This window comes from Chroicocephalus ridibundus, chromosome 1 (assembly GCF_963924245.1).
Source record: "Chroicocephalus ridibundus chromosome 1, bChrRid1.1, whole genome shotgun sequence".
NCBI lineage: Eukaryota > Metazoa > Chordata > Aves > Charadriiformes > Laridae > Chroicocephalus > Chroicocephalus ridibundus.
The window spans coordinates 61,279,295-61,302,733 of NC_086284.1; the positions used below are offsets into that span (position 1 = coordinate 61,279,295).

General features: G+C 53.8%; 1 protein-coding gene across 1 annotated transcript; it reads left to right on the forward strand.

Annotated features, from left to right (window-relative positions):
* The first annotated feature begins 1,967 nt into the window (after positions 1 to 1,967).
* On the forward strand, positions 1,968 to 6,865 carry ZIC2 (Zic family member 2). Its single transcript, XM_063337015.1, has 3 exons — positions 1,968 to 3,054; positions 4,887 to 5,050; positions 5,249 to 6,865. The coding sequence occupies exons 1-3, from the start codon at positions 2,049 to 2,051 to the stop codon at positions 5,531 to 5,533; spliced, it is 1,455 nt and encodes a 484-aa protein (XP_063193085.1). The 5' UTR covers positions 1,968 to 2,048; the 3' UTR covers positions 5,534 to 6,865.
* The last annotated feature ends 16,574 nt before the right edge of the window (positions 6,866 to 23,439 follow it).

Genomic DNA, 23,439 nt, shown 5'->3' on the forward strand with positions numbered 1-23,439 from the left:
CAGGGGCCAGACATGTATTTACTGGAGGGGGAGGGGAAGGGGACTTGTTTGCTCTGTGTGTGTGTGCGGGTGTGTGCTGCCTCTATGCTTTTTTATTCCTGACATGTAAGAATCCGGTTTCCAAATAACAATGGCAGGGTGGGTTTTGGGCTTGGTTTTTTTTCTTTCCTTTTTTTTTTCTTTTTTTTTTCGGTTTTGTTTTTGTTTCTTTTTCAAGAAAGGGAAGAGACAAGGAAAACTCCTAAAGCATCTGCTCTCGGATGCACATTCACAACGCATGCAGATCGACTCCTCTGCTCCCGCACAAGTGGGTTTAAAAGCCCAAACAACTAGGGCGACCGTTCCCTCTTCTATTTTCATTTTTATTTTATTTTATTTTTTTTTTCCGCCCCGCCAACGTGACTTTTATTTGAATATTCCCCCCTTACTCCCTTTATATCGATCATGGCTTTAATTTGCTGGAGCCGAAAAGGGGCTGCAGGATGGGCGAGTTCCTCCCTCCCTTATCCACCACCTAAAAAAAAAAAAAAAAAAAAAAGAAGGCAACCCCCCCACCCCCCCACCCCAACCCCCTGTTTATGTTTTAAGCCCCTCGCTTTGTTTGTTTGCCTCCCGAGGCAGGATCGCATGGCTAAGCGCACATCGATATTTTCCGTGCGTGTGGCTCGTCGCGCCTCTCCCCCCGCTCCCCCGCTTCCACGCCACCCCTTCCCCTCGTCGCGGGGGAGGCGGGGGGGGGGAGACGGGGACACTACGGACACCCCACCAAAAAAAAAAAATAAAAAAGAGAAGCCGACGGCGGTGCCGGGGCTGAAGGCGGCCACCGGCGCCGAGCGGGGCCGGTGCGGTGCCGCGGCGGGCGGGGGGCCGTGGCGGCGGGGCGGGCGGCGGGGCGGGCAGGGCGGAGGGCGGCCGCGCCGCCATTAGCCGGTGGCCGGGGACGCCCGGATGGACGGGGCGGCCCGGGCCAATGAGCGGGCGGCGGGAGAGCGGCCGGGCGGCGGGGAAAGGCGGCGTTGGGAGAGGAGCCGGCAGTGCGGGCGGGGAGAAGGGAGAGAGGCCGGGGGAGGGAGGGGAGGGAAGAAAAAGAGGGGGAGTGAGGGGAGGGGGGGAGAAAAAATAAAAAGCCGCCGCCTTAGCAGCGCCCACCGAAATAAACAGAGGAGCGAGAGGGAGCCAGGGCGCGGGCGGAGCGGGGCTGCAACTCCGCCGCCCCGGCCGCGCCGCTCCAGCCCCGGCGCTCCGCCGGCCCTTCCCGCCCCCCGCCTACCCTCCCCACCCCCACCGCCGCCCTTATTGTTTTTAATCCGCCTCCGGCACCCCCCTTCTTCTTCTCCCCCCCCCCCCCCACCTCCCCACGCCCCTCCGCGGCGGCGGGCAGGGGCGGCGCGGGGCACCCCTAACGCCCCCCCCCCCCCCCCGGGGTCCCTTCGCTCCGTGGGAACCCGCGGCTGCAAGTTTTTTTCTCCGTGAGAGGCACCGCTAATGCCCGGCGGAGGATAAAACGAGAGCGGGGGCCCGGGGGCGGCGGGGGGCCGAGGCGGCGGGGAGCGGCGAGGGGCCGGGCGGGCGGGGGTCGGGCGGCGCTGACATCCCGGTGGCGGCGGAGTGGGGGGGGGAGGCGGCGTGTGTGAGTGTGTGTGTGAGTGTGAGTGTGTGTGTGTGTGTGTGTGCCGCAGGGAACGGCGAGGCGAGCCTTGCCCCCCCCCCCCTCCCCGTCCCCGTCCCCAGCCCCGTCCCTCCCCTGCTCCCCCTCCCCTCCCCTGCCCGCCCCCGCCTCAGCTCCTTTAATACACTTTGGTTCTCCGCTCGCCTTTGGACTCTGCTCTGCCTGGCTCCGGATACGGCTCCGGCGGCGGCGGCGGCGGCGGCAGCGGGCCGGTGCGGGCGCGGGCGGCGGCGGAGGCGGGGGGACGCGGCGGCTGCCGGGGGGAAGCGGCGCGGAGCGGCAGCGGCGGCGGCGGCGGCCCCGCGCGGGGCCGGGCGGGCGGCGGCGGCGGTAGCGGGGCGGCGGCGGCGGCGGCCCCGTCCCCGGAGCGGCGCGGACCATGCTGCTGGACGCCGGCCCGCAGTTCCCGGCCCTCGGCGTGGGCACCTTCGCCCGGCATCACCACTCGGCCGCGGCGGAGATGCAGGACCGGGAGCTGAGCCTGGCGGCGCAGAACAGCTTCGTGGACTCGGCGGCGGCGGCGCACATGGGCGCCTTCAAGCTCAACGCCGGGGCCCACGACCTCTCCCCCGGGCAAAGCTCGGCGTTCACCTCGCAGGCGCCCGGCTACCCCGCCGCCGCCCTGGGTCCCCACGCCGCCCACGTCGGCTCCTACTCCGGGGCGCCCTTCAACTCCACCCGGGACTTCTTGTTTCGCAGCCGCGGCTTCGGGGACTCGTCGCCGGCCGGCGGGCAGCACGGCATCTTCGGCCCTGCGGCCGGCAGCCTGCACCACCCGCACACGGACGCTCAGAGCCACCTCCTCTTCCCGGGCATCCACGACCAGCACGGCCCCCACGCCTCCCAAAACGTCCTCAACGGGCAGATGCGCCTGGGCTTGCCGGGGGAGGTGTTCGCCCGGTCGGATCAGTACCGCCAGGTCTCCAGCCCCAGGACTGACCCGTACTCGGCGGCTCAGCTGCACAACCAGTACGGCCCCATGAATATGAATATGGGCATGAACATGGCAGCCCACCACCACCACCACCCAGGTGCCTTTTTCCGCTACATGCGGCAGCAGTGCATCAAGCAAGAGCTCATCTGCAAGTGGATCGACCCCGAGCAGCTGAACAACCCCAAAAAAAGTTGCAATAAAACTTTCAGCACCATGCACGAGTTGGTCACCCACGTCTCGGTGGAGCACGTTGGGGGACCCGAGCAGAGCAACCATGTCTGCTACTGGGAGGAGTGTCCCCGGGAAGGCAAGCCCTTCAAAGCGAAATACAAACTGGTCAATCATATCCGAGTGCACACGGGAGAGAAACCCTTCCCCTGCCCCTTCCCCGGCTGCGGAAAAGTTTTCGCCAGATCAGAAAACCTCAAAATTCACAAAAGGACGCACACAGGTAATTCGGGTTTCTTTCGGCAGATTTTCCCCCTCTGCCCGTGCCTATATATATGTCTATATAAACAGATAAGAGACTCAGGCAGAGAGATGTAAAATGATGAGAGTGATAAATTAAGGATCCCGTTTAATTTTTATTTTTTTTTCCCTGCTCCATCACACGGCTGCGTTTGTTTTGGTTTCTTCCCCGCCAGCATCCCTCTCTTCCCCCACCCCCTTCCCAGATTTCGAAAGGATATTTTCCTGATTTCTTTTAATTTTCGAGGTGAGCGATGTAGATTCGTGCCGAGGCTCGGCGGGGTCTTTCTGCGGAAAAGCAAAATACAGCGGGAACTTAATTCTGCCGTCCTGATAAAAGACGGGAAGACACATAAAACGCCTTATACATTTGCAACGTGCAACGTACGTGCAACGTATTGGCGTGTAACTTCAGCGCTTGTGAGCATGGCTTTCATGTGTGGATACCGAGAGAGAGAAACTATATAAATACGTGCAAAATGCGTCATTAGTCCGAAATCCCGTTGGAAGTGGCAAAACGTCCCTTTCTGGGAATGCTTTCCATTAAATTTAAATGGTGTGAGCAAGGCAATAAAATTTTCTCATTTCAAAAGAAAAAAAAAAAAAGAAGTGTTTTTAAAGTCTCACTCGAGAGGTGATTTAAGGTGCTTTTGCAAGAGTTTATTAAATTATGTAATAGGGAACAGAGGCTTTGAGGCTCGGCAACTTCCACCCAAATCAGGTGGAAGAGGGGCGAAGGAGCCCAGGCTTTCCCGATGGAAAATCGCCTGAGCCGAAGGGTAACAAAAATAAACGCATCCTCCCGCCTCATCTATTATTCATTTACTACTCCTGCCGGCCCGAACCGTGCCAGACTATTTCATAAAAGACGGCCAAATATTTTAGCGACTTCCACTCTAAATATTTACCCGGAGAAAGGCTAAAAATCTCCAGGCCTATTGTTTTCTCAAGTGCTGAGCCCGATGCGAGGTGCGAGACGAGCTTTAACAAGGTTTAAAATTTGAGAAATGTATTTGCATGAGATGCCCGCACTGAAGTCATTGTGTCTGAGCGGATGTCTTTAAGAAACAATTTAGGTGCTAATGGAATTTAATGTTAAATGCTTCCCTCTCCAAAGGCGGGGGGGGATGTGGAGTTCTCACCTCCAAATTACTCCCCGGCATTTGGAGTCCTGGCAGCCGGGCGAGAGGCATCCCTATGAAAATTAAATGAAGTATTTTACAGACGTTTAGTTTTCCCAGCGGATGCGCGTTTATCTCGAATATCCGTACACGAAACAATCTGCCCGGCCTTAAATCTGTCCGTAATGGTTTCCAGTTTAACAGGATAGCGGATTTGGTACCGAGGCGAAACGGCTCGATGCTGCTTTTTTTTTTTTTTTTTTTTTTTTTTTTTTTTAATTCGCTTTTCTTCTTCAATCTCTTTCGGGGCCGGCCCCGGTCGAAGTAAAACCAAGCGCCCGAGAAGGGGCGGCAGGCGGGATGTGCCGGGCCGGGGGAGTGCCCGGACCGGCGGGGGGAGGTTTGGTAGGAAAATCCGGCGGGGGCCGGTCCTTGCCTCGCTGCCGGGCGAAGCGGGAGCGGCGCGGCCCCTCCGCGCCGCGGGGGCCGGGGCAAAACCGGCCTCTTGCTTTAGGAAGCTGCCGGGCGAAGCGGCTGGGAGCAGGGGGCCGGGAGAGGAGCGGAGAAAGAGGGAGGCGGGGGGGTGGGGGGGGGAAAGCCCGCGGGAGCCGGGCGCGGGGGCTGCGCGGGGGTTGCGCGGTTTTTGCGCGGGGGCGGCCGCGCTCAGCCCCGCCGCTCCGCCGCTCTCTTGCAGGGGAGAAGCCCTTCCAGTGCGAGTTCGAAGGCTGCGACCGGCGCTTCGCCAACAGCAGTGACCGCAAGAAGCACATGCACGTCCACACCTCGGACAAGCCCTACCTGTGCAAGATGTGCGACAAGTCCTACACCCACCCCAGCTCCCTGCGGAAGCACATGAAGGTACCCGGCCCCGCAGCCGGCGGCGGGAGGCGGGAGGGCGGCCGCCCCGCACCGGGCGCCCCGTCGGGGCGGCGGGCGGCGGGCGCGGGGCCCGGGGGCGGCGGCGGCGGGCCGAGCCGGCGGCGGGGGGCGCGCCCGGGGGGCGGCGGCGGCCTCCCCGTCCCCCCTCCACCCGGCCGTGTTGCCTTTGCCCCCCAGGTGCACGAGTCGTCCCCGCAAGGCTCCGAGTCCTCCCCGGCCGCCAGCTCCGGCTACGAGTCCTCCACCCCCCCGGGGCTGGTGTCCCCCAGCGCCGAGTCGCAGAGCACCAGCAACCTCTCCCCGGCGGCGGCGGCGGCGGCGGCGGCAGCGGCGGCGGCCGTGTCCGCCGTGCACCGGGGCGGCGGCGGCGGCGGCGGCGGCGGCGGCAGCGGCGGCGGCGGCGGCGGCGGCGGCAGCGGCCACAGCGGCCTCTCCTCCAACTTCAACGAGTGGTACGTGTAGGGCCCCGCCGGACTGCTCTGCACGGCCCCCCCCGCGCCCTCCCCGCCCCGGCGGCGGCGGCGGGCAGGAGGGATGGAGGGAGCCGGCCTGCCGGAGACGCGCCGGGAAGATGCCGCCGCACCCGCTGGCAGCGAAATGACGGCCGAGCAGGATGGGGACGGGGGGGAACCTTTATCTCCCCACACCCCTCCCGCCTTCGGGCCTTTTTAAAATTTTTGTTGGATTTTTCCTTTTTTTTTTCTTTTTTTGAGAACATTTTGAACCAGAAAAAAAAAAATCTGTAAAAGTACGTGCTGAAAAACATAAGAGAATGAGTAAATAAATAGAGGAACGGAAAGGGGAGAGAGAGAAAAGGGGGAAAAAAACCTCCAACCCCAAACGCCACCAACACACCACCCAGCAAAAAAGCTTCTCAAGCCGGCGGAAAGAAACTCTCCCTCCGGAGCCTCCAGACAAAAGATCAGAGACTCAAAACTCCCCCCGGCCCCTGCGCCTCCCCGCCCGGAGCAGCCAGCGCCCTCCCGCCCCACGAACTCTGTACATAGCGGCCCTCTCCTTCCTCCGGCGAGGTGGGGAACGAAGTTTTCCTGGATTCTTGGTGTATAGAAGTTCGTCCCGTTTGTAAACCGCGGATTGGTCCCCTTCTTCTTCTTCTTCTTCTTTTTTTTTTGGTCTTTCTTTTTTTTTTTTCCCTCCCCCCCCCGGAGAAAAGTGATGGACTTGTTTTCTTTTCTCCCGCTTCCCCTCCCCGCCTCCCTCTCTCCTCCTTTTTTAGTTCACCCCTTTAAAAAAAAAGTAACGTGGAAGAAAACATGGTTTCTTTTGTAATTGTGATATCTTGAATATTGTGTTCCTTTTTAAGAGGCAACTTGATTGTAAACTGCATTTCAACTATAGACTGGGGAAGAAATACCGTGCCAAAGTCTCCATTCTGTTATTCACAGACACACACACGAACAACAACGCTTGTGAATGTATTTTTTCTGTTAGCTGGGTTTACATGTGATGTTTTAGTGCTTTTGCAAGTTCAATTTGTTAGTTCCTGTTCGGAAGATTGTGAGGAAAAATAAACGTCGTGCCGTTAGCTTTTCCGTAATAACACCCTTCCTCCTGTAAATACCTGTTACCATATTTATCCATTTGTAATTAAATTATGGTATTAACTTGCTACAGAGGAAACAGTATTTATAAAGAATGTTTCTTAACTATAAATATGTACAATTGTGAGCATAAACTGTTTCAGATTTTTTATTTGAAGGTTTAAGTGGTTTCATCATTTCTTGTGATATGTTTTGAGAGTAATGCATACAGAAATATAATAAAACGTGTTGAAACTGCACGAGCTGTTTCGTTTTTATGCCAAGGGCTCTCTGAAACCTGCTGTAAAGCATGTGAGGGGCTGAGCGGCGGCTGCAAAACAAATGCTTTTAAAAAATCCGCCGGTTACTGGAACACGAGGATTTCTTCCAGCTGGTCTCCCCGTCCAGAAAAAAAAAAAAAAAAAAAAAAAAAGAAATAAAATTGGAAAGTCTCTGGGCTAAAAGAAAAGGGTGAGTGTTTGCCTCTTCCCCGAATGACTCGCAAGGCAGGATCTCCTTCAGGAAAAGCTCAACAACGGCAAGATCGCAGCTCCCTTCGCCTTCTGCCTTCCTCGGGCTTACGCTCGTTCTCCCGGTGCCTGTGTGGCCGGGAGCTCATTGCTCCACGGGGTGACAAAGCCGGGCGCTCCGGGAGGAAGGTGGAGAGGCAATAGCCGGGCGACGAGCTCTGCGCAGGGCTGCTTCGAGCCGTAAATCGTGGCCTTCTGCGCCTCCCCGTATTTTTGGTAGCCTCCGTCCAGCCCTGGAGAGGAGAAAGTGGCCAAGCCCGAGAGCTCACATTTCCCTTCTCGTTTGTTTTTTTTTTCTCTCTCTCTCTCTTTCTTTCTTTTCTTTTCTTTAGCCCAGGGAGCGGTTTGGGTTGTCAGATGTGTTCAGCGAGGGACCGAGGGCCGCCGGGCGATGCCTTTCCCGGGGTGCTGGCCCAGCGCCGTCGGGACCCGGCCGGCGGAGCCCCCCGTTTGGGCCTGGCAGGCAGCGGCTCTCCGGGTACACCCCGCCGCACCGGGACACCCACGGCGAGTGTGACAGCAGCCGGGAAATCGAGGAAAAAGCTCGGCCTTGCCAAGCCACCGAAATACGCCCTGCGAAGAGGCAGCGCTGTGAGCTGGGCTCCGAGCGCCCTGCGGTGGTTGCGCTGTCTTCAGCGGCAGCTTGGGCAGGCGGGGAGACCCCTTTGCTCCTCACACCCGGCCGACCCCATCGCCACCCCCCCGGGCCAGGCGGCTGTTTGGGTTTTTCGAGCTTCGTCCCCCTGTTCAAACAGCGACAGAGGTGTCCCAAGCCGGTGCGGGGGAGATAGGCGGGGAGATGAGGGTACGCGGAGCCCTGCTCGCTTCTGGGGTGAGGTGGGGGCTACCTACACCCAGGGGGAGGGGAGGAGGGAGGGAAAGACCCCCCCCTGTCCCGCCGCTGCCAACGAAGTTTCGATGCGGAGCGGAGACGGAGCTTCCCCCGTGGCCGCGCCCCTCCCAGCGCGGCCATCCCCGCGCACACGGCAGGCTCCCCGGGTAATCAAACGGCTATTAAAACCTAATTTATGCTCGGTAATAATATTACGCCAAAAAAATATTTATTAAAATCATTGGCATATGCCGCCTGCCCCTTGGAGAGATCCGTGGGAAATGCAGCGGCGAGGATCCCCTCTTTGTCCTGTCGGCCTCCCCGCAGCCGAAAAACTAAACGTGGGGTCCCGCTTCAGAGCCCGGTGTGTGCTGCCAGCCCCTGCCAGCCCCCGGCTGCCCAGATCCCCTCCCGGGCCCGGGGGCACAGGGGCAGCCCTGCCTGAGGGTGGCGAACCCCGCTCAAAACTCACCCCGGTGGGCTCTGCCCCGGCCGGCGAGAAGCGCCCCGGAGCTGGGCTCCCCCCTTCTCCCTCCCCTCGGAGCCGCTCTGTCTTCGGGGGTGCCCCAGGGGTGATCCCCCCCACCCCACCCGTCCTCGACCTCCGGTAGTGGGGATGTGCAGAGCAGGCGGCCCCCCCAGCCCAAAGGCGGATCGTGTGGCAGCAGGGGCAGCCTCGCTGCCTCCGGGCAGGGGCGCCTCTCCTCCGGCAGGGCCGGGGAAGGGGCCGCGGTGTCCGTGGCCGTCAGCAAGCCCCCCCCGCCCCCCCGCCTTCCCTGTCCTCCTCGGGCTGGCCCTGAACTTGACCCTGGCCTTGGCGCATCCAGCCCGCAGCCCCTCTCCGCCCGCCTCCCCCGGGCCCTGACCCCGGCCCGGCCCTGCCACGCTTAAGGGAGAGCGGTAATTCATCGGGTTCAGGGGTTGGGGTTTTTTTTTTTGGGGGGGGGGGCGGGGGGGAAGCCAGAACACGCCTCGCAGCCTTGTGCGCGGGTGGCCCGGGCTCAGGGACTCCTGGCCACGAAGTCCTCCTCTGCGCCTCTCCTGCCCCCTCTCTTTCCTCCCCTTGTCCCCTCTCACCCCAATTTCACCACCACCACCACCTTTGTCTCTCACACTGAGCCTGAGCTTTCCAAACCTCCCTGCCCCGGCCCTGAAGGCAACCTGGGGACCAACCTGGAGTGCAGCTGGGGGCTCCCCCGACACCCCCGTCCCCTCATGCCCAGCCGCAGCGGGCGGCGTACCCCCGCACCCCCCGACGGCGCTGCCCCGACGGCTCTCGGGTCGTCCCGGGCCCCGCTCCCCTCGCCGCCGGTGGGCAGTGGGGGACACGGCGCTGCCCTCCCGCCGGCAACCCGTGCCCGGCTGCGGCAGCCCCACTTGGCCGGCTCTCCTCCAGCGGCGCGACTCTCCGTTTACCGTGAAAAAACCAGCGTGGCGTGGTGGTTTAAATTTTTATTATTAGTATTATTATTAATCATAAAATTCTCTCCTAACTCTGCCTGGAGACCCCCTGAAAAGACAGAGTGATTTCCCTGGGAATTGTTCTCTCCTTATGCGCTCCTCCCAAGCCAAAAAAAAATAAAAATTGAGGGTCCCTCCATAAACCAAGATGTGCTCTGCCCCGGGCACCCGCAAAGGGAGGGCAGCTCGTCGCTCGGGGCTCTGCCCTGCCTTCATCTGCCCCCGCTGCCCGCACCCAGCGAAATCCTCTTCTTCACCTGGTTTGGCTGCTCGAGTGTCTTTGTGTTGCAGTCGGTGGTGACAAAACAAAAAAAAAGCAAAACAACCCCAAACCCAAAGGCAAACCAAACCTCCCAGCAAAGAAACAGAGATGACAACAGCCCAAACCGAAATAAAAATAAAATACGGCGGCTCTCGCCCGAAGCCGAGCGCGGAGCGGCTGCCGAGCCCGGAGGTGCCGCCGGCGGTGCCGGTATCGGCGGGGCTCCGCAGCGGGCAAGGGGCTGCCCCTGCCCGGCCAAGCCCCCGCCGCGGGCAGCCGGGGGGCTGCAGCCGCTCCGCTTGGCTCTGGCCAGACTTCCCCAAACCCCTAACAGCCTTTTAAGTTTCCCCTTTGTTTTCAGAAACTCGTACACGTTTCCTGCCCGCTATGAAGACATAACAGGCTCCCCCAAACCTCTCCCCAGCCACACGTGCAGGCTGGACGTGCTCCCGGGCACAGCGAGGTACGTATATTTTTCATCTCCATGCATGGTTGGGTTTTTTTTGTTGGTGTTTTTTAATCTCGAGAGTCGCTTTTTTCCTTTTTTTTCCTCCCTTCTTTTTTCTTTTTCCCCTTTTTTTCTTTTATCTTCTTTTTTTTTTTTTTTTTTTTTTTTTTTCCCCTTTTCTTTTCCCGCGAGACAGCCGGCTGGGGAAAGAATCGCATTTTACCAGCGGAGCAAGCAAAAAGTATTGTCCCACCCTGCAGGCCACTGTGCCCCCCTCCCTCCCCAGCTGCAGTTCCTCCCCAGTGGTTTGGGTTTTCTCCCTTTTCTTTTTTTTTTTTTTTTTTGCTTGTTTTTTTTTTTTGGCCACGATCAGGCTGGAGGGTTTCTCTGACTTTAATATTGGGGAAGGGTGGGAGAAAAGAAAAGAAAAGAAAAGAGGAAGGAGAAGAAGATCGGGGGAGGGAGGACCTTCGCCAGAGGTTTCATGTCTTTATTTAATAATACTTCAAAGTGGCTGCCCTGCTGTCGTCCCGAGGAGAGGAAGCGCGGCACCACACGGACCGCCGACCCCACTTCCTCGCAGGGCAGGAAACACGAGCAGATTCCCCCCGCGTCCCTCGCCCGTGGCCCCAAAACGCTTTCCAATGCCGCCCGCGGCGGGAAGTGGGGTCCCCGCGGGGCGGGATCCGTCGCGGAGCGGGCGCTTCTCCCCACGCCGTCGCCGTCACCCCACGCGTGGCAGCCCAGCTGTTGCGTCCCGGAGGGGGAAAGAGTCTCTTCTGGTGCAAAAATAAAAAATAATGGGCAACAGAAGCGGGGGAAGGGGGGTGGGAAGTAACCCAAGCGCCAGTACGCGGTTGAGCGGGCGTTTTACACGCGAGGCACCGCTCCTCGCAGGGCGGCCGTGGGGTCCGCGGGGGGACCCGGGGTACCCGACCCGGGGCAGGGGGGGTTGGCCGCCGCGGGACGTGGACGACCCGACACCCCCCCGCGGGGTTCCGCCGGCCGCGGGTGTCGTGGGGGAGCGGTGCCGCGCCCCCGGCCACCGCGGGTCCGTGGGTGGCCGCGGCCGGGGCGTCCCACGGGGCCGGAGGAAGCGGCTCGGTGCGGAGGGGCGGCGGAGTCCCCGCGGGAGAGAGGGGGTCTGTGCGTGTGTGTGCGCGCCCGTGTGCGTGGGTTTGGTCTGGATCTCGATATAAAGCAGTTTGCTGCTTTATAAAGAAAAAGAAAAAAAAAAAAAAGAGCAATTTTCCTTCCAACTTTTTTTCTCTTCTTTTTTTTTTTTTCTTTTTTTTTTTTTCTTCGCAGAGCACTAATTCCTCTGTGTGGGCAAACAGCCCTTCTCCTTTGATTCTTAGTCACAGCCCCTAGATTAAATCCCGGTTTTAATGAGAGCCGTGGCTGTGGCCGCATTAGGTGATGATAGTTATGAAGACGATCTGACCTGTTTTGATGAAGACGATCTGACCTGTAGGGAGAGAGGGAAAGGTCAGCCACATGCAGTGGCCAGATTTCTGCTCGTTCCCGGCACATGCTGCTACAATATTGATCCGTGGAGAAAGATAAACATAAAAGCTAGATCCTATGTCCTGAATACTAATGAACGTGCCTTCCAGATTTTAATTGTTGTTGACTTCTGATTTCCACCGTAAACATTTGCTGACCTCTGTAGGGCGATTTCCCCCAGTTTTGTTTTCATTTATTTTCTTTTGTTTGATTTTATTTTGTCTTATTTTGTCCTATTTTATTTATTTCGCCCCCCCGATCACCGAACCTCTCTCCCCTTGGAAATCTTTCCAGCAAGTTACTTTCCCCAGCAGCCAAGGCGCAACCCCCGGAAAGCCACCGCCCGCATCTCGTTTCCATGAGACGGCGCAGCGAAGGCAACCGCTGCTGGAAACGGGGAAAGCTCTTCTGAAAGGCGGTATCTCGACCTGGGGATCCACCTTTCGCATTTCTGCTTCATTACTCCTTCCATTCCTTCGCAGCTTAATGCAACATCGGAGTTGTGGGGTTTTGGTGGGGTTTTTTGTTGTTCGTGTTTTTTTTTTTTTTTTTTTCTTCTCTCCCGCACCGTGCGGAAAAAGCAGCAGTTAAGCTGGAAGAGAGCTCTCTCTCTAAAGCCTCTTCAGTTTCCCAAGTGTTCCCAGACTGGATACACCTAGGGTAGGCAAGGAGAGAGGGAAAAATGCCGTTGTCTCGGGGAAAGAGGCATTTGTAGAGGCTCTTTCCCCGTGCCCCCGCAGAGCAGCCCGGCGAGGCAGGCGGAGGGCGTTCTTTTCGCAGGGTTTTCCCTGCAGTGGTAAATGGTTCAGGATCACTCGCTGCCCCCGGTTGCCTCTTGGAAATTTTTATTTTAATTATTATATTTATTTTCTTTTTCTTTTTTCTTTTTTTTCTTTTTTTTTCTTTTTTTTTTTTTCCCCTTCGAGATGGTCAAAACTAGCTGTAAATCGGGCAGAGCAGTCAATGAAATAGCTATCCTCAAACACGCGTTTCAAGTTTCTGTTGCTTCGCGGACGAGCTGGAGTAAGCACCATCGAACTATATAGGGGCAATTAGGTCTATCAGGCTGACATTTAAGAAAATGAGGGAGATATTAAACTCTTAATTCCCGTCATTACAATAATTTTCATGAAGGGAACTTCTAAAAGATTTTTTTTTCTCCCTTACACTTTCCAGTCTATTTTTTAACCCCTGAGTGATTTACTACGTAAGTAATTTTAGAGGATACAGTTTACAGCTTGAGTTATTAGACTGAACACCTCTGGCTGACACCACAACACCTTTTTTTTCTGCCTGCAGCTGTGAGTCACAACCCCATTTTCATACCAAACTGCTACACATTCCTTTACAATATAGACTTCCTTCTTGCAAAGATCAAACATGCTCCAGCCAACGTGTTTATTTTAAAATACAGGAAAATTAAAACTAAACATGGACTTAAAAGAAAAACAAATGCATAATTTCTTTCCCTGTTGTCCCTCCTACTAAAATAAAATAAAATGAAATTAGGACGGAACGGCGTAGATGGCTCCAATAAAATAATACAGTGACAGAGCCAAAACGGTTGATTTTGACTGGAACAGGAACGGATCCTTCTGTTTGCTGTTATTTATTTATGTATTATTGTGGCTATGGTTTTAATTATATGTGGGAATGTCAGGCCAAGATGCTGTAACCGTAGCCTCCCTTTAACACACTTTTCCTATTTGTTTAATGCCAGCGCTACAAGGCTAGAACAGGCACCATAAGGAAAATGGTTTCAATATTCTGTTTAAGAGCTTACAACAGGGAATCCCGGAATTACAGGAAAACCTGCAGGCCTGCTCCGTGGAGGTGCCCGGTAGGACCGGGCGGATTTCGTGCTCCTCGGCAGGTTTCGGGGTGCGGGGAGGGAGCGGAGGGCGGGGTGGGGGTGGGGAGTTGCGGGAGGGAGACGTGCCCGAAGTCATTTCTACCCAGCAACGCGGGATTTTGAAATCCTCCTCGCTGCTCAGCGGCAGAGGCACTGGGATGCTTTTTCATTTTAAACAGGGTGAAGGCAGATTTAATCTCAGCTCCTCACGGGAACTGCTACTGTCTACTCCTCCAGTGACCCCACTCGGGTTTGAGCGGGGGGCTTCGATGCAAGTCCTTTTTCCATCCCCTGGGTTGTTTTTTTGTTTTGTTTTTTTTTTTTTTTTTTTTTCCCCCGGGGAGGATACCTGGTCGAGCTTGCGTTGCCCATCATCTCCCCTCCCACCCCCTCTACTCTCTCCCCACGTCCTCGGAGCGATGTGTTAGGCAGGGGAGCGGGACATACCTGCCCGCATTTCTTTACCTTTGGTACGCCTACAGTCGAAAAAGATTATTTTAAAGAAGAAAAAAAAAATAAAGAAAGGAAAAGCAAAGCGAAGGATCATTCGCTTTAGGAAAGAGATCAAACAACTTCCCCTCCCGCCCCTCCAAATTATCCCCGATCCAAGCGGCTCCGCAGCGCTGAGAGAAGGAGGCGGCGAACTCGCACCGCTCTCCGGGGCTGCGCTCGGGGTGGAGCAGGACCAGCGCCTTTCCAAACGGGGCCACCGCAGGTCCCCTGGCTCCCCCGGGTCCCCTGGGCTCAGTTCCCCCCTCCCTGGTCCAAGGGCTCTCTGACCGTCGCGGCTCGACGTGCACCCGAAAGTGAAGGCGAGAGCGGGGGGTTTCCCGTTTCGGGCAGGTACCGCCGCTGCCCGAAACCTCTTCGCTGCCTGCCCGCACCAGCCCTGAGCGCTGCCCGACGTGCGCACCCGCTGCCCGCCCCTCGCCGCCGCCGTGCCTTCTGCCTGCGCCCTGCCTGCGCCCTGCCTGCGCACCGTGGGGGCAGCGACGCCGGGTCGCGCAGCATCGGGGCGCGGGGAGGTTTTCCCGATTTGGACAAAATACGCTGGCACAAGAAGGAGGGCTGCGGGTTCCTCCCTGTCTCCAACCCCTCTTTCCCCCCAGAAAAAAAGGGGGGGGGATGTTATCGTTTCCAGCTCTTAAATAAACGCCTTGGACTTGGCAAAGACAATGAAGAAACCCACGGAGGGCCCGTTTCGCGGGTGGAGGTTGCCGGAGCCGCCCGGACGCCCTCGCTAAAGGGATTCCCCCGGGTCTCCGGAGGCTTGCGGAGGCGCCTGGCTGGCCCACCCCCTTTCCCCCCCGCCCCCAAAGCCCGGACGGCAACGGCGCTGCAATCCCCGACGGGAGGTGCCCCGTGGGTGCCAGGGACCCGCTCGGCCCCCTGAGAACAGCGGACCCCCCCGGGAGCCTCCTCCCGTCGGGGGCCGGACCCTACACCCATCTCCGCGCTTTCTGCACAGCAGCAGCAGCTCGGGTGCCCCGAGGAATTTTTTTTTGGGGGGAGTCTGCTGCAGATGGGGCTGTCGGGGCTCTGTATCCTGGGCCTCCCCCTGTTTCACCCGGCCCGTGCCTTTCCCTTAATGGGTTCGAAACAAACTGGCGCGACACCCCCGCGTCTCTCCTTCTCAAGGTGCTTCGTGCGTACGCGTCTGGCAGGGATGCGCCGAGACACTGCCCGCCCCGCTCGGGGAGTCGGATGCTCCGCGGCCGACACACGCCGGCTGCCTCCCGAGAAGCAGGAACCGAACCCTTCTCGGCGGGGTTGTAACAAAAAAGGGGTAGCTGCCTTTAATTAAAAAGCACCGAAGATTCACTGAGGCAAGGGGAAAACTCGGGTCCAAGAGGTGTCCCCCCGCCCCCCCCGAAGGGGGTTTGACTGGCAAGTCCTTCGGGCTGCTCCCACTCGCCCTGAGGGGTCCCTGCTTCCCCGGTATCGGGGTGAATGAACGGTAAAACCCCAGATTCAGGTCTTGCCCCGGAACCCGATGAACACAATTTTGCAACGCGACGAGGAGCTTAATTTCTTTTATTTTTTTTTTGCCTGTTTCATCCCCCCCCCCCCCCCCCCCCTCGCCCCGCGGGGAAGCAGCTCCCCTCGGCAGGTTACGAAGGGGATGTGCGTCCTGGCACTTCCAGGCTTTGGTCACCGAGCCCGGCGACACGCAGCTCTCCAGGCACGGGGACAGCCCCCGCAGAGCGCCCAGACTCCGCGGCGAGAGGCGCGGAGCCTCCGCCGGCGCAGCCGCCTGTCCCATCCCCTGCTTCTGCCGCGGCGGGGACAGCGGTGTCCCCCCTCCCCACACCGGCCGTGCAACCTGCCGCCCTGAATGTCGCTGCCGGCCGAGACGCAGGACTCCCACCCGCGGTGCCACCGAGTGGGGGGTGCCTGAGCCCGCTCCGGGGCACCGGGACGTTTCGGGTGGCGTTTCCCCGTGCCCGGCATCTCGGCAACACTTCGGCAAACACCCGCCCGTGACGGCCTTTAAACGTCCGCCGCGCTGGGGACGCACGGTGCCCTCGGGCTTTCGGGGAGGCTGTCCCCGCCGCTGGGGCGACTCCGGCAACGAGGGGCGAAATCCCCCGGGTCTGTCCCAGCGCCAGCCCTCGGGAGGGACACGCAGGGCACAGGCACACTGTGCCAGCACTTTGTGAAATGTTCCTGGCCGGGCTCCGCAGCCTCCGGGTTAATCCCGGCCCCTCGGCCCCTCCGGCGCTTGCAACCGGAGGGACATGAGCCGCGGCTCCCTCCCAGCTGGTGGCATCCCCCAGGGCCCCCTCCGTAGTGCCCCCGGGTGCTGGGAGCTCCTCGGGGCGCCTGGCTCCCGCCGCACCCCCGGGCGGGTTCCCGTACGCGCCGTCGGAAGAAGCAGCGGGCAAGAAACCTCCGGGAAGTCCCGGCGGGGCCCTGCGGGGGCCGGTGCGGTGTCCCCCGCCTCGGGGGCGGGGTGGGGGTGGGGGGGTGTAGGAGATGGTGGCGGCATTTGCAAGCACCGTGCCAAGAAGCAGCGCGGAGGGGGGGCTGCCGGGCTGGGGGTGCCGGGGGCTCAGCTCAGGTTGAGGGGCCGGCCCGGCGGCTGGAGCCCGGGGCCACGGAAACCAAAACACTTACAGCACATCTGTGAGGCAGCCAGAGAAGGGAAGAAGCTGTCTTTGTTCCACTATTTTTTTTTTTTTTTTGGATAGGCAACATTCACGAGCCCTTCCACATTAATACCCTTTAATTTTGATTTCCATGGCTTACGTTTTCCAAGTTTTCCAAGGGCACCCACGCGGGAACAACCCATGCAGCGTGTGGGCTTCTCCGCTGCCAGCTCAGCAGAGGCTCTGGGCAGCCCAGCCCTCTGCGCTGGCTCCGGCTCCAGCTCCCACCTGTCCCACTCATGCTAAAATGCCCATGGAAACCTGCTGAAAACACAAGTAAGGTTAAAGAATGATGCTCCACTGCACAAAAGGTACTGTAAAATGTAATGGTAATCTGGTACTGGAACAGCTACTCAGAAAAACACATTTTCTTTGTCTACTCAGTGGCAGTGAAAGGAGTGACAGGCAGAAGGGGCAGAAGAAGAGGTGGAGGTGCAAAGAACGAGCTTCAGGGTCAGGTTCTTGCTTCCCAAGCAAAAAAACAACCAACCAAGATTACCAGCCAAAAGAAATCTCATATATTTTATTTGCCTTCCATGGACTTGTATATTTAGCACATCTTTTATTGTCCCACTGCACTTCCAGAAAGTTGCTATACCTTAGCCTGAAATCACAGGCTGCAGTGTGAGATTTTGGCAACCTTCCTTCTGCTACAGCTGTTAAAGGAGATTTAGCCTCCAGCAGAATTCATTCATCCCACCACTTATGCCAGATATTAAGTGACTAACTCAGCTGTTGGGGTGGTTCTTTTGGCAGCCAAAATGATCAGCTCCCATGTGCAGTCCACTGGAGATACCACCAAGCCAGACCGACACTGACGCACCGAAAGATCAGCCAATTACACGAAGCAACCTGAAAGTTACATCACATACAGCTCATATCAGTTTTGCTATTACCAAAGAACAGCGGCAGCTATGTGAGACAATGAAACAGCAAAAATTCTGGTTTTAGCCCAAGTTATAGGCTTGAGCATTGAAATTAATGAGTACCTTAATTCTTCACCCTAATTTCTGCAGGAGATGAAGCAATGGATGTCATGTAGGGATTTTTGTCTTTAAAATATGTTCCTTTAATCCCTTAAATAATAATCCTTAAATGCATTACTTGTTGCCTTCACAGGGTTTAAGTGGATTTTAAATAATTCCTAGACGTCGCACAGTCCCTCTATGGATAAATACCTTTTATCCTCTGTACCTGCATGTATTTTACTAAGCAAGTCTCATGGTGGGGTGCATTAGAAATATCCAGATGGGCAACACCAACATCTGTGGTACCATCAGGAGCTGTGGAAGAGATAACTGCAGTGTCAAGCGGCTGCGGTGGGGAATGAGTAGCAAGAACAGATGAACTTTAAGAGCAAACAGACCATTTTAATTCAATATTCCAGAATGGGAAAGACAAATAGAGACACCCCAGCAGAACTGTTTTTGAAGACTGGTTTCTATGAAATCTCAGTAGTGCTGTGGGCATATCCCATTTGCTTGAGAATATTTACTTTTCTGTCGGTTATTTGAGAGTCTTTGATGTTTGCTCAGCTGACCCATCCTGATTTCTTGCCCTTTGCTGCCCGTAGGCACCTTTTGTCACTGCATGCCTACATGCTTTATAGCCAGCCTCCACATGGCTTAGAGCTGTCTCTTGGGCAAGCCGGACAAAATGGAACCTCCAGGTTTATTTCAGCTGATTTGAACTGCTGTCAAGGCAAGGGCCACACTCCGTATCTCAGGGACTGAGTTTTAAAAATCTCATGGGTGTAGAGCTGGTAAAGAACAGAGCACTCAATTGCCATGTATTTCCAGTAGGTATTTTTGCCTCTTCTTAAGGCTGAATTTTATGAAGACTCACCCCATCAAATTCTACCCCCAAGCTGTGGTTTGGTTTTACACATGTCTGTGAGGCAGTTTGCCTTCTACAAAAAACCCCAGTGGTTTTAAATCTGGTATAATTGAGTGCTTGACTGTGATTGTTGCAAAAGGGACCTGGAGTTCAACAGAGAAATAGACAATCAACTTATATCTTTCCAGGATATGTCTTAGTAAAATGAAAATGTTTATATAAACAAGGGAATTTGAGTTTTTTTTTAGAAATCTGTATAAAATACTGAACTTGGTAAGACTGATTCAGCTCTATGCAAGATTGTCCTTTGAGACATATCCTCATTCGTATTAAGCAGAAGAAAACTGGATTTTAGGCTTCTGTATCTATAGAATTAACAGATTAGTGACCAAATAGAAATCTTCCACCAGTTCCTCCAAGCAGATGTCCACACCACAACAAATATCGTGAGAAGTGGTCCTGCTTGATGGGTTTGCGGGCAGCCTTTGGTGAAGAAGGCAGGTACCAGCTGGGCATAAAGAGTGACCGTCTGTCTCTCCCCAGGAGGTGGTTTCATCGGGTCAGGATTAAGGAAAGTAGCAGGGCAAGTTGGAATATCTTGCAGGACTGCCAATTCGACAACTTCCAAGAACGGTAGATTCACACCCACAAAACTATAAATAAGGAAAAATGTGTGCTAACTGTGGTGTATGAGTAGAAAACCTACTACGAGCCTCCAGGAAAAAAAAATCACATGTCTATTTGGGAAAAATAAAAAGCATATGCTTGAAGCTGTTATCATATAAACACGTGCCTAGAACATGAACTTTTCCAGCATGCGAATAAATTGACTTGTCACTCAACATAGTTTCTATATACTGAAATTTAAAGTAATTAGAGGACAGCTGCTGGGCTCCATTCAGAAATATTTGTTTTATTTTTATAACACTCAGGATATTTTCTGTATTTTCAGAGGTATTAGATTTCAGTTTGCTACACTTAATGCAATAGAAAATTCTGTAGTCATTATTGACTGCAACTGCCAACATACAATTTGGGAATTAAAGTCCAATGTGGAAAAACGGTGATGGATATTGAAAACAGTTTGTGCTCATGCTTCACCTCAGAACCGATGGTTGAAACCGAGCTGGTTTTCGAGGAGTTACAAGGGGACGCGTAAGCTGGTTTCAAAGAAAAAACAAACGTCTACAGACTTAGCACTGTGTCTGCAGTCAGTGGCCCAAGGAGACTGGGTTGGTCTGTGAGTTGCGGCTGGTTTGGTCTGGCAGGAATGGAGAACTGGAATTTAAAATTTATTACAATGGATTTGGTAATATGTGATGACATTCAGTATATCCTCTTGCGTTAGTGTGACTACCCTTTTCTCATTAAGGCCAGATTTTTCTCATTACTAAATCAGCCTGTACAATCCAAAACTGCTCTTGCTTTCCCTGCAGGCTGAAACAATGTGCTCTAGGGGACTCTAATGAAATCTCGGTGCAAGAGGAGCCTGCATGTTTCCATCAGGGATGGCATCACCTGGTCGTGGGGTTTAAAGGGACACACGCATCTGCATTTCCAGTGGCATGTAACTCACGGCATTTTCCACAACACTGAGGAGACCAATCAAATTCCACCCAGATGCTTTTATCCCTGCCTAAATTTTACTTGAAAGTTTAATTGGAGAATTATTTAACTTTTTCTTGCCGAGGAGGTAGGGGCAGTGTGTGGCTGTTGTCCTGCTGTTAGCCAGGACTCAGTATCTCCCCTTTCTGCTCCCAGGAACCTCTTGGATGCGTTAGTCTGAGTGTCCCCTAACTAGAGGGATACAATGAGCAGTACTCATCTGGCAGCACCTCACTGCACTAATCCTACAGAAATCACTGTGCTGTGATGGCTGATGGAAAAATCGTGAGGCTTTGGAGGCAGAGTCAGGGTCCCCAAGCATGCTGTGCCCTGAGCCTGTTCTTGCTGGGTTTCCCCCTGGAAATCCAAACCCGGTTATACTGGAGAGATGCTCAGTCATCTCTCAGGAACGTGGGTGATCAGTCACTTAAAAGCTGGAGACCGCCTGTAGTGAAATAACACAGCCCTTCTCCGGCAGCAGCAGCAGATAATCCCTATAAAGCCACTGGACCCATCAGGTTGGGTTAAATCTCCCCCTCTCCAAGATACGGTTAACCTCAAAGGTATCGATTCTTTAGCAATCTGTTAGACCATTTTTGTCTCCCAACATTCACAAGGATTTCCAGTATTTCCTTTCTGGTATCTTAAATTTGACTGTCTCTAAGCTAAACAAAATCAGTTTTAATGTATATAAATCTATTTTAAAAACTATGAAATACCGCCATCCTATAGAACCAGCTACAGCTATACTTCGTGGGTCTGAGCAGAGTGCTGAAGCAGCGGAGTCAGGAGCACAGATTACCTTTCTTTCCGCACTTTAAGGGGTAAGCATGACAGATAATCCAGATGCCCAGTTCATGTGGAACAATATGACATTATCAACCTTTGATAGATCTGAGAAGTAGTATCAGCCCCCCGATTTATTGCCGTGAGGTCTTCTGACTCTACTGCTTTGAGGTTGAACGAGAGACCCCAATATGAAGCCCGGGGCCTCATGGCTGGATGACGCTTCCCATAGGAGATGGGATGCATGAATGGTAGAGCAGTTTACCCCGTTTTATTGATGCACTATTTCAGTTTTAAGGTCTGTAGTCTCAATCCCATAGTCTCTGTATTTCACAGGCTTTTGGGAACATCGATGAGAAAACACACGTTGTGAATCATACGGCAATGCACACATAACCTGGTTCACGCATGAAATCTGACATGTTCTGTGTATACTTAGCTTGTTCATATACGTTTTGTACAGTAAACACAGCAGAAAATGATTACTGGTGTCTATTATACTTAAGGTTGCCAAATATTTTCAATTTAATCATCTTCTTTCCTGTTTTCATGTGATCAATTTTCTAAAAAAATATTCTGTGGCTTCGAATTTCCTCTCTGCGGTTTTTGCCCCTAAATGATTTTCCTAAGTCTTTTTTTACAATGTTCTTTCATCCACTTTTGAAGTGGTGATGGTTAAAAAAAGTGAAAAAAAAAAAAAGAAAAAAAATGTTTTCCACGTAGACTAAACCTCCCGAACTATGAAAGAGTCACAGCAAAGTTAACATGGACATAATCCGCATCGAAGGCCAGTGTTCTCCAGTCAGATTTTGATTAATTTTTCATTAATTTTGACTTTTTTTTATAGTAGGAACCTTTAATTTTGGGAAAGAAATTTAAGGGATTTGACTGGAAAGGCAGATACTTCCCATAGGTTGTCCTCAGTCCTAAGCCTGCAGATATATTATGTTCATTAAGTGTCCCATTCCTCTGTCTGCATTTTTGTTTCTAAGAAGCAGAGCTCGTACCCTCTTTAGGATGAATAACTTGGAAAGAAGGAATTTACAAGCTCCACAAGTTTATTGGTTCCAGATTTCTTTCCTTTCTTCCACCTCCCCCCCCGCACATAATTTGAGATGCCTTTTCCTTAAAAGTTTAGATAAATATGTTGAAAACATTAATGCATCATAAAGGTCAAAAGATTAGGCATTCAAAAGTCAGCCAACTTCAAGAATTATTACAGCAAGATTTGCATGATCTATATCCATCTCAAAAGACATAGAATCAAGGACAGCTACAAATTTACTCCAGCATTTCAATCTGATTTCTGACCTGCCTAAAGAGTTTGTATCATGTTGAATTCTTTGCTCGGGACTAAACTAGAGATAAAGTATTTTTCTGTGTTATCAGAAATTAACGTGAAACTCCCCTGATCTTGGTAGAAGAGGCATGCATAAAATGGAATTACGAGCATTCTGTTATTGTAAATCTGATATATTCGGGTATGTTCTCAGCCATGTAGAGACTAGGCTCAGACAAAAAATCTATTACTTGTCACAGTGGCATAAACAATTTCAGGAAAATAAAGACTGTTCCATACGTAGCAAACTAGCCTCAGGGAAAAAACAACCGGTGATGTTACCTTATAACAATAGCTACTAGGTTTATATTTCCAGTTAAGTTTGTCTCTGTAGATCAGTTCTGTTAAGCTGAAACTACACACCAGTTACACAGAGCGGGACAGGCTGGAAAGGACTTCACCATCTCTTTTGAATTAGAAGGATGGCTGCTCTTCCCTCTTCTCAGTGTAGGGACTTTCAGGACAGCAAAGCTGGGAGGAATTAATTAATTCTCCCTATTGCACTGCAACTGAGGGCTTGGGCTGCAATGTAGCTGTTTTAAAGGGTCGTTAAGCTCAATTTTCTCTCTAACCCTTATTTTCTAAGAAAATGATGTTCAGGATACATAAAAATGCTCAGTATGGCTGTGGGTAAAAGCAAAACAAAACAAAGCTAAAGTAAATTAAACTAAACAAAACAACTAAACTGAACTGAACTAAACTAAACTAAACTTTGTTTTGGGGTGAATCTGGGAATTAAAATAGCTTTGTATTCTTTCATCCTTAAACCGGGACTAAATCCTGACTCCCGGTGTGCCCGAGGAAGCTCTGATGGAGCGCAGCAAGGATGGCAGAAGGAAGCTCAAAGCAGACCAGATGCTAAAATTGGGGAGGGTGAAGAGTATTTCTTTCCATGACAGACATGACTTGGCAGTTACCATGAGCCGCAATATGAGAGATAGCTTCTGGGATGTGGTGGTAGAAGTCCTCCTTTCTCTGAAAAATAGCCTGAGCTGCTAATTCACGACTAAAGAAAAAGAGATTGTTAGGACTATTTTTTCTGAACACTCCACAAAAGTTCACATTAGTGAACAAACTTGTCTCAGACCATCTGTAGGCACATCTACCTAGGAAGCTTGCTTTAACCAACTCTTTGATTACAAAGAATTTATTGTCTTCTGTAGTGCCTTTTGCTAAGATCCAGCGTCTTGAACAAAAATAAGCCAGCCAGTATGGCTTCTC

Bases quoted from the DNA above. Each gene is read 5' to 3' on its own strand.
- ZIC2 (XM_063337015.1), top strand. From the start codon at position 2,049: ATGCTGCTGGACGCCGGCCCGCAGTTCCCGGCCCTCGGCGTGGGCACC. The intron at 3,055-4,886 runs GTAATTCGGGTT...GCTCTCTTGCAG, and splicing joins TCACAAAAGGACGCACACAG to GGGAGAAGCCCTTCCAGTGC. The intron at 5,051-5,248 runs GTACCCGGCCCC...TTTGCCCCCCAG, and splicing joins CCCTGCGGAAGCACATGAAG to GTGCACGAGTCGTCCCCGCA.